This window comes from Gracilinanus agilis, chromosome 3, assembly GCF_016433145.1.
Source record: "Gracilinanus agilis isolate LMUSP501 chromosome 3, AgileGrace, whole genome shotgun sequence".
In the NCBI taxonomy this organism is placed as follows: Eukaryota; Metazoa; Chordata; class Mammalia; order Didelphimorphia; family Didelphidae; genus Gracilinanus; species Gracilinanus agilis.
In genome coordinates, this window is record NC_058132.1 from 186,433,960 (window position 1) to 186,444,645 (window position 10,686).

The 10,686-nt window shown below is 37.5% G+C and overlaps 1 protein-coding gene and 1 pseudogene across 1 annotated transcript; both read right to left on the reverse strand.

Moving 5' to 3' along the window:
* Nucleotides 1–1,483: 1,483 nt before the first annotated feature.
* MSANTD4 (Myb/SANT DNA binding domain containing 4 with coiled-coils) lies at nucleotides 1,484–4,341 on the reverse strand. Its single transcript, XM_044666284.1, has 2 exons — nucleotides 3,726–4,341; nucleotides 1,484–3,427 (listed from the first exon to the last, which is right to left on the reverse strand). The coding sequence occupies exons 1-2, from the start codon at nucleotides 4,197–4,199 to the stop codon at nucleotides 2,852–2,854; spliced, it is 1,050 nt and encodes a 349-aa protein (XP_044522219.1). The 5' UTR covers nucleotides 4,200–4,341; the 3' UTR covers nucleotides 1,484–2,851.
* A 4,047-nt stretch (nucleotides 4,342–8,388) lies between these two features.
* On the reverse strand, nucleotides 8,389–10,335 carry LOC123241352 (annotated as a pseudogene).
* Nucleotides 10,336–10,686: the final 351 nt, after the last annotated feature.

Consider the following 10,686-nt stretch of genomic DNA (forward strand, 5'->3'; position numbering starts at 1 on the left):
AGTTTTCCCAGGACAGTTAATTAGGAGGCACTTGCAATTTGTTATCCTAGTAGAGGAAGGGTAGAGACAATGGGGAGGTAATATCATTTTTTTATGACTTCTGTTTTTTCTGGATGAGCAATCTAACTGATGCAAGGGTAATAATTCAAAGGGGTTCAAAATGGTGCCAAGACACAATGTTGTACATTGAATAAATTGAGGTGGGAAGAGGTTAACATGCTCAAAGTATTGTTCTCAAAGGAAAAAAAAACCATCTCTGAGTAGTATTTCTAAAAGGGCTATTGATTATTTGAGGTCTCGTCAGTCATAAGTGTAGTAACCAGCAAGTACTGAAGGAATGAGTCTAAGCTTTAAATATTTACCTTTGGTGAGGCTTAATCATTCCAGTGGATACATTCTAAAAGTGGAGCAATTAATTGGAAGTCATGGTGAGTTCAATAAGAAAAAAAGGAATGAGGTAGAAACAGGATTATCTCTCTCTTCTAAAACCCAACATCCCAGAAGTGTCAGGAGTATGATTTTATATTCTTGTAAAAACTGACTCAGCAAAACAGTTAGGAAAAAACAGTGAAAAGGAAGGAAACCAGCATTTATTAAGTGCTTATTCTGTACCAGGCACTGTATTAAGTGCTTTAAAAATATTATTTCATTTGATCCTTATAACAACCCTGGGAGGTAGGTGCTATTATCACTGGTGGAGTATGAGACTCAGTTTGGCCCCAGCACACCTGTAGCAATGAACAGAAGTGGAAAAAATGCAAATAGAGGCTTTATGAAAAGGAAAACTTCTTGATGATGAGAGGTATCCCTAAATGGAATGTGCAGTCTTAATTGGGAGCAGGTTCCCTCCTCTTCAGAAGTCAAGCACTGGTCAGTTATATCATAGTCTAATTTTTGCATAGTTTTGTGTAGATAGAATCCTCTCCTCCCCACCTCGCTGCATGGCTGGATGTCATGTGAACACCAAAACAGGTCACAGGTGAAGAGCCCTAGAAACATGACCTGGAACTAAAGATTATGAGTCCAGATACAAGAGAAAGGATAAAGGTGTGGGGCGAGACACTCCCGGGGTCTCTATTCCCTTGGAGGTGGTGGGGAAGGACCATGGCTGAGTGAGGCAGCCATGTGAAGAAACACATGGTCAGAGTTAGGTTAGATTAGACTTAAATCTCTATATATCTGCTTTCTCTATTTCAAGTGATTATTAATGAACTCTATGGAAAATAAGAACCTTGAGTTATTCATTTAAATCTAACAGTATGGACTACTGTGGTTAAGATCCATTCCAGTTCTAAAATTCTGTGATTCTCAAGAACAGTGAGAACAGGGGTCATTTGCTCTCTATTCTTTCTATTATTCTTTCTCTTAAAGAGACAATCCTTAAGCCTCATCCTCCTCTCAAGGATCTGTTTTGCAAGCACATTAATCCCACTAATCTTAGCTGGGCACCCTACATGAAATAAGAGACCCATAGGCCATCAGTATAAGCAAATTTATTTCTATGGCAGTAGTGGTTGTTTCAACAATAGAAAAATAACACTATTTGCAGAGTCAGGAAATACAAATATACCTATACACATATAACCTATGTTTGAGGAATCTATGGCATATATTCTACTTTTACACATCAGCAAGCCATTCTGGATTTCACAAGGAGCCAATACAAACCCAGGCAAGTTCTGTCAACATCTGAGATGAATTAAATGCTAGGCTTTGATTCTATAAAACAGAAAATACAAAAGATCTCATTGAAAGATGTTTCCATTTTCTCTCCCCCTCCCTTTTATTTTCTAAAGTGAATGTAGTGCTCATGAAAGGTGCTAAATTGATCAATGGAAGACTTCAATTCCCAGAACTGTTCCAGGAAGTAATAGTTCTACACCCCAACCCACCAACTCTAGCTGGACCAGGGGGTCATGACCTGAGCATGGAGGACGCACCTCCAGTATTAGGGAGAGAATTTTCACCGATTTAAATAAATCCTTAGTTTCTGTGGTTAAATTCCAATGGATCTGACAAAATTTTGCAGTAGGGCATAAAGAAGAATCCACTTTCTTAAGTATCATGCCCCTCAATTCTTTTTTAAGCCTAAGTATTGCAGCAGAGTTCATGTACAACTGTAAAATTTCTGCCATGCTCATCCATTCACTTGTTGAAGTTCTAAGTTAACACAGAGAAGGTAGATTTTTGTATGGACTCGAGATGAAAGAAGATTAATTCTGCAGATGTGTCTACACAGTTCTGATATGAACAAAAATATCCAGTCATCAGGATAAGTTGAAGAGTTTTTGAATTTGATTCATTTTAGGTAAACCCCTAATGATTCCTGAACCTCTAAGTCAATGGCTGTTCATGAACTGAAGTGTGTGGGGAGGAAAAGAATTATCATCATTCAGTACACTAAAAGATAACTGCACATTTCTACACATATAATATTTAATGATTTGGTCATTTAAGTATCTCTTTATATAAACCTGTGTGGATTTATTTCATTTGTAGTTTTAGAGCAAAGTTAATATAATATTGAAATTACACAATTAGCCTAGACATGAAGATGTTTATGAATTCCTGGACACAAATATTGTATAATAGTCTAAGTAACATTACTGAATGGAAGAGAACACCACATTCATTTTTCCTATAGTGAAAAAGTTTTATCATATATGTACTACTTAGTCACAATGAATTATTGCCTACCACAATTTTTTTTCATTTTCAATACACTAACAAACTGACAGAAAAACAGCTAAAAAAAGCAATTCTCTTGTTGCTACATGATTTAGAGAAATTCTACCTATGATTTATAAACCTTTACATGAAGATATCTATTATTTATGGAAACTTAGAAAACTCATTTCAAATGTCCCTCCCTCTGAATACGAAGCCGTTCTTTTTCTATTTGTAAACGCTCCTTTTCAATCTGAAGTTTCTCAGATTCAAACTTCAAAAACTGCAACCTGTCTTTTTCCAGTTGCAAGCGTTCTTTCTCAAGTTTCAGCTTCTCAGTCTCTAAATCGAGAGGCTGCAGAATTTTTTTTTCTGCTTGGCCAAGATCATTTTCCAGAGCAGGTTTCTCCAAATGGACAACCTGTAACCTCAATTTCTCTCTTTCAACCTGCAGCCTCTCTTTCTCTACTTGGAGTCTTTCATGCTCCATATCTAAATGCCATAACCGTTCCTTTTCGATTTGCAGCCGTTCTTTTTCTATCTGCAGTCTTTCTACCTCAATGTCTAGTCGTTGCTTTTCTATCTCAAGCTTCTGTTTCTCCAAGCTTATAAGTAAGTAGGATTCATCATAGGCAGTTTGAGACTGAATTGAGGTAAGAGTACCAAATTCTTTGATATGAGGGAAAACAGAAAGCTCATTTTCCCTCTTGGAATCTGGCATCACAGGGGTCAACATTTCTTCCTCTTCTTCTATTTCAAACTGCAAGAAAAGAAAAAAGGACTGTTTAAGTATCTACTTAAAACTTCTGTGAAAACACATTAATTCCCAAAATTGCTTAAAAACTCCATTGCTTAGCCAAACAAAACTACATGCTAACATTTCCCAGTTTCTAGCAAACATGCAACTCAATTTTTAAAAGTTATCATGAAATATATATGCAGTATGTACATATAAAGACACACACATGCATGCACAATACATACATTCCTTTTCAGTCTAGGCAAAGAAAGACTAAATGCTACTAGCACTACACACTAAAACCAGGCTAACCACTTACTTCAAAATTCTGTGGAATCTTTTCTTCCTCTTCCTCCTCCTCTTCCTCTTTAACTTCTGTTAAGGAGCCACCTGCTTCCTTGAGATCAACTGTATTTTGCCAGTCCAAATTTGACCCATTTGGAAATGCTATCTTATCATCCAGCTCTTCAGTGATAGAGTCATTGAAATCTGATGCTGAAAGGGGTAAGCCAGGACCCACTAGCTTTATGTTTGCCTTCAACCATTTCCTCTTCATAAGTGCTCGCCAGTCAAGGTATCGCCTTTTCACTTCAGCCCCTGTTCTTTGTTCGCCTTCCCCCACAGCATTCACACACTCTGCAATCTCCTCCCAAGCTTTCCGTTTCATCTCATTAATTGTTGTATTGAGCTGCTTAGAAAATATGACTTCTTTCCTTTTTCTAATTTCTTCTAAAAGGGTCTGAGTTTCTTGAACACTAAAATTGCTTTTCCTTTTTCTTTTCAACTGCTTCATTTTACAAACTTGAATACAATTTTACCGTCACAGCAGTGTAAAAGTATCTGACGATCTCTAGAAAGTGCAGGGACCAAAGATGTTCCCTAGTTGGCCCTTTTTAAAAAAATTATGGCTTTCTACTCAGCTAGGAGCACAAGAGTCAGGCTGGATCCTAAAGGGGAAAAGATTGAAAAATAAACAACAAAATCCAAAAATTCAAACCTATCTCCAAAATATGTGGTACATATTTCCATAAATAGTAATAAACTTTACTCAGCAATAATGAAGAACCATTATGCCAAACTTACCATTAAGAAAAAGAAAGTTATATTCTTTAATGCTTCAATTTACACTGTAAGTTCAGAACCTAATGGAAGGTCCCCTGTGAGGAGCTACTCCCCATACAGACAGTATGAGTCTTAGGAGTCAGGAAAGCCTGTTATGTACTTCAGACCATGTGTCCCAGGACTAATCATTTAACTTCTCAGTGATCCAGAGAGTTCCCTAGATTTTAAGTTGCAGAGTTGATATTGATCTACATTTGTCAAAACAATTTCCTCACCAGGAGTTCCTTTTATTGATGAAAGCAAAAATCCAGTCCCCCCCCTCCACCTTCACTGCATCTCACACCACCTCCCAAAAAAACAAACTGGAAAACTTAATTTCACATGGAATAAATTCTGAACAACAATCATTCATTGCACTTGCTCTAGGGCAAAGCTAAGTTTGAGATGTCATTACTGCCTAAAAAGTCTCTTTAATAGTTTGCGGTTTAAAATAAATTTTCAGATAAAGCTTGTCCAAAAAAAAAAAACAGTAACAAAAAGACCCCAAACAAATCATTATAGAAGACTAATAGTAATGTCTCAGATTTAGTTACATTATGGTTTCCTGTATACTGAGAGATTTCTCACAAAAGCCTTATAAGTCAATGATAACACAAGTATTTTCATTTTCATTTTTACAGATTATTAAAACGCTGAACCTCTAGTTTCTGAACTTACCTATACTCATATGACTAAGGATATAGTAAAGTTGGAATTTAAATCCAGATTTTCTGGCTCTAATTCTAATCCTTTCTGGGATTTTCTCTACCAATGAAAATGAACTATTTGTCTGAAAATCAATAAGCCTTTACTGAGAGAGATTCTATTACAGAAGGTACTAAAATTAGTCTTGTACTTTTCTTCTTTAAAACGATTTTACATAAACAATATGGAAATATGTTTTGCATGATAATACATGTATAATCCAGATTGAACCACTTGTTGGAAACAGGAGGTGGGAAGGAAGAGAGGGAAGGAAATGAGTTTGATTATTTAATTTAGGAGAACAGGTGGAAATTTGGTAAAATTTTGGTAAAAAATTTTTTTAAATTAATAAATAACACAATTTTACAGTGGAATAAATTCTTGGCATCCAGTATTTCCACCTTCCTCTTCACATCAGGAAATAACTTTGTAAAGTCTGGTTTTGAAGTTCTGACCAAAATGATTCCAGAGCCATGGTAATGAGACTTTGGAGCGAGAATATATCTGAAAGGATGCTAAGGAGATAGATGTATAAGGAAAATAGAAGAACCTATCTATCACATAGCTTAAAGCTACCTAGGTCTTCTGGTCTACCAGGTGGGGCAAATATTTTTTCACATACTCCTTTTTTCCAGCAATCCAGCTGATAATGTTGAACCCGATGTCTTTCATGCCATAGTTCCACAGAAGCTGGGAACATGATCTCCCTGAATTCTTGTTTGATTTTTCTTGGGGGAAATAGACTTCCAACCAATATTTATAGGGAGAGTGTTATTTAAGAATTGTCTGACTGTTGTGGCTCTACGCGGTGCTCTATTCTTGGAAACTGGCCTGTTGTCTGAATTAACGGGCATGATGGTGTGGCAGCTTCATGATTCAAGCCCAGAATGCTCCCCTGCATGATTGTCGCTTAAAGCTCTCTCAGTACTCTTCAGACTAAGTCTTCCTTAGTCTGAAACCAGAAGTTCTTTTCCTGTTCCAAATCCACATTGCTTTGCATCCCTAGAAAATTATCAGAGGTTAGTCTTTCCCAATCATAAGCACTCAGGTCCACCTCTTAGTTCAGTGTTGTGCTTGTTTGGGGAAAATCACATCCTTGTTTAGGATTCTTTCATTCAAATGCATTGAAAATAGATCCTGGGGGTAGCTGGGTGGCTCAGATGAGAGTCAGACTTTAGAGATGGGAGGTCCTAGGTTCAAATCTGGCCTCAGACATATCCTAGCTGTGTAACCCTGGGCAAGTCACTTAACTCTCACTGCCTAGCCCTTCTTACACAGTATTGGTTCTAAGACAGAAGGTAAGGGCTTAAAAACAAATAGATTAAAACTAGATCTAAACAACTGGAAAAACATTGAGTGCTCATGGGTAGGATGAGCTAACATAATAAAAATGACCATTATACCCAAATTAATTTACTTATTTAGTGCCATACCTATCAAACTACCAAAAAACTTTTTTACTGAATTAGAAAAAACTATAACAAAGTTCATTTGGAAGAACAAAAGATCAAGAATATCAAGGGAAATAATGGAAAAAAATGTGAAGCAAGGTGGCCTAGCAGCATCAGATATTAAGCTATACTATAAAACAGTGGTCATCAAAGCAATATGGTACTGGCTAAGAGACAGAAGGGAGGATCAGTGTAATAGACTTGGGGTGAGTGACATCAGCAAGACAGTGTATGATAAACCCAAAGAGCTCAACTTTTGGGGAAAAACCCACTATTCAACAAAAACTGCTGGGAAAATTGGAAAACAATATGGGAGAGATTAGGTTTAGATCAATATCTCACACCCTACACCAAGATAAATTCAGAATGGGTGAGTGACTTGAATATAAAGAAGGAAACTCTAAGTAAATTAAGTGAACACAGAACAGCATACTTGTCAGATTTCTGGGAAAGGAAAGATTTTAAAATCAAGCAAGAGTTAGAAAAAATTACAAAATGTAAATTAAATGGTTTTGATTATATTAAACTAAAAAGCTTTTGTACAAACAAAAACAATGCAACCAAAATCAGAGGGTAAACAACAAACTGGGAAGAAATTTTTATAACAAAAAATTCTGACAGAGGTCTAATTACTCAAATATACAAGGAACTAAATCAATTGTATAAAAAAAAATCAAGCCATTCTCCAATTGATAAAAGGGCAAGGGACATGAATAGGCAATTTTAAAATAAAGAAATCAAAACTATCAATAAGCACATGAGAAAATGTTCTAAATCTCTAATGATTAGAGAAATGCAAATGAAAACAACTCTGAGATATCACCTCACACCTAGCAGATTGGCTAAAATGATAGCAGGGAAGAGTAATGAATGTTGGAGGGGATGTGGCAAAATTGGGACATTAATGCATTGCAGGTAGAGTTGTGAACTGATCCAACCATTCTGGATGGCAATTTGGAATTATGCCCAAAGAGCGCTAAAAGAATGTCTGCCCTTTGATCCAGCCATGCCATTGCTGGGTTTGTACCCCAAAGAGATCATAGACAAAAAGACTTGTACAAAAATATTTATAGCTGTGCTTTTTGTGGTAGAAAAAAACCTGGAAAATGAGGGTATGCCCTTCAACTGGAGAATGGCTGAACAAATTGTGGTATATGCTGGTGATGGAATACTATTGTGCTCAAAGTAATAATAAATTGGAAGAATTCCATGTGAACTGGAAAGACCTCCAGGAATTGGTTCAGAGTGAAAGGAGCAGAGCCAGAAGAACATTGTACACAGAGACTGATACACTGTGGTAAAATCAAATGTAATGAACTTCTGTACTAGCAGCAATGCAATGACCCAGGACAATTCTAAGGGATTTATGGTAAAGAATGCTACCCACATTCAGAGGAAGAACTGCAGGAGAGGAAACACAGAAGAAAAACAACTGCTTGAACGCATGGGTTGAGGTGGACATGACTGGGGATGTAGAATCAAAACTACCACACCAATGCAAATATCAATAATATGGAAATAAGTCTTGATAGATTACACATGTTAAAACCAGTGGAAATGTGTGTGGGCTATGAGGGTGGGGTTGAAGGGGAAAGTGAGAACATGAATCATGTAACCATGGAAAAATTTTCTAAAAAATTAAAAAATAAAGAGAAAGAAAATAGATCCTGAAGCCTGGAGGCCAGGGCCTTGACTTCAATAGCGGGTATCTCTCCCAGAGCTAGCCTATGATTCAACAGCACTGTCTAAGGTGGGTGCTTTAGTGAAGTAAATGTCAGTGTGTTTACCTGATTTCTGTGGAATACATGTTTTATCCTCTACATCACTCAGCTTACTTAAATGACTTGGAATGGGGAATTTCTTGAGGCTTGATGCTGAATGGACATCTGTCTGCTTCTTAATTTTCAAAGTGACTGTCTCTCCTGACATCTGTAAGAAATGGTTGGCTTTACTCAACTACCACTATTGAATGCTAGGATTTGATCAGCATGGTGGATTGTACCAGTTCTTTACTTATCATTTTTAGTGACAATGGAGATGATTATGGGATCAAAAGGCTCCTGTGTTTCCATAATCACAATGCCCAGGAGGCCTCCACAGCAAAATAATAGCTCAGAACTCTCTTGTTCATTTGGAGTTATCTTCATCTTTAAAGACTTTGAACTTCACAAGGTCCTCACACCATTGGATGACCCGAACTACATCTTTCATGGAACAGTTGTCAAGCTGAATGGATGTTATCAATGGCTAACAATTGGTGCCCAGATTCCAGAGCTCCAGTTGTGTGAGCCACACTGCCTCTACTGATATCTGAAATAACAAGAGAATCTCCTGGTTTCACGGTGAGCTTAAAGTGTGTGCTTCTAGACAGTTTCACATGAAATCTTCCTCTACTTGAAATTACAGTCTTGGTGATGACAAACTTTCCAAAGTGACCCTCCCACGGATACAGGTATCTCAGAGGAGCTGAATGGCCCAGAGGCTATTGTCACTGAATCCATTACTGAATCACAGTATTCTGTCACAAGTGTAGCTTCTACCCCATATCCTTTGAGAAAACTCATTGTTTCACTGTGCTGTCTTTGGTTGGAATTCCATTGATTGCCATTTCCAATTCACAGAAATCTACACCCTTCTGCTGGGTTTTCAGCTTTGATAAAGGAAATAAGTGGTGTAGAAGACAAAATCTCAGGGATAAATACACCACCTTGGATCCCAACGCCCATGACAGAACAGCAGACAGCACTGCCTCTAGAGTTTCAGTGTGGACAACGTGCCCAGCCAAGTCAATAGTGCTGAAATCAAAGACTGATTAGTTTTTGAAGTTCTTTTTCAGTCTCCTCCTCTTCATGGTCCCAGAAGGACTGGTAGTGTAGATACCTCAAGGTAACCTTCCCATAATCATGGAATTCTGGAAATATGTACTCATGGTAGTAGAAGAGATGGGTAAAGATACCTCACTGCATTTTCAGTGCCTTCACTGCTACTCACATCTGGAGATGGGGAAGAATCTGAAGTTTGACCTAATCTATGGAACTGGAAAGGAACTCTATAGCTTCTGCTACCCTATAATGCTCCATACTAGTTCCATAAATGGAAAGAATATGATCTCCAACATGCAATGTAGCTCATCTGTCTGCAATATCTGAAGATTTGATTTTGTAGATGATGATGACGTGCTTTTTACAATACACTGAGGTACTCAGTACAACAGCAAGGCTAGTACCAGGGGTTTTGGCAACTTTAACAATCAGTGGCCAAGAGGCTGTTGCCACTTAATACATTACTGAGATGAAATATTCTAATATGAGTATAATTTTATGCCCACATTGTTTGAAAAAAAACTTGGTTTCAGCATGAATGCTAACAGCAAATCTGATTCCATCCACACACCGCAGCCTGTCACCAGCTTGGATTATACCTTCTCTGTCAGCAAGCCCTCCAGGTTAAATACATGTTATTACAACAGGATGAGGTTTATTTCTGTAGTTGACAAAAGTGTTTCCTTTATTTAAAGTTGTAGTTCACAACACAACACCACTCTTATACAGAGATGGATGGGAACTTATACTTCATTTTTAATACAATTTGCCCCCCAGCATTCTTCAGCAAAGAAATTATTTCATCATGGCAAAATTCAGTGAGATTAAGCCACTTTAGCATGAGCCTCATCAGCCCAGGCTAAGTCCAAACAAGCAAGCAACAGGCCTGGAGAGTAACTGAATTAGTGGTAGTGGCTGTTGAACCTCTCAACCCACAAAACTAAAAGGGGGTCACCCACCTGGTCACAAAATTACAGGTATGTCCCTTTGCTAGAACAAGGTACAGGAATCTGTTGCATTGCTAATATGTAGTCTAAAGACAAGGAGCACTTGAAGCATTCATTCACAGGAAAGCAGGACCCCTATCCCAATTCTACTTTGGAGTATACTTGCTGTGTTATTTGGAATTTAGGGAGGTGCCATTTAAAAGTATCTTACAAACTTCCTGTGGACATGTGGGGAACTTTGAGACTACATTTCC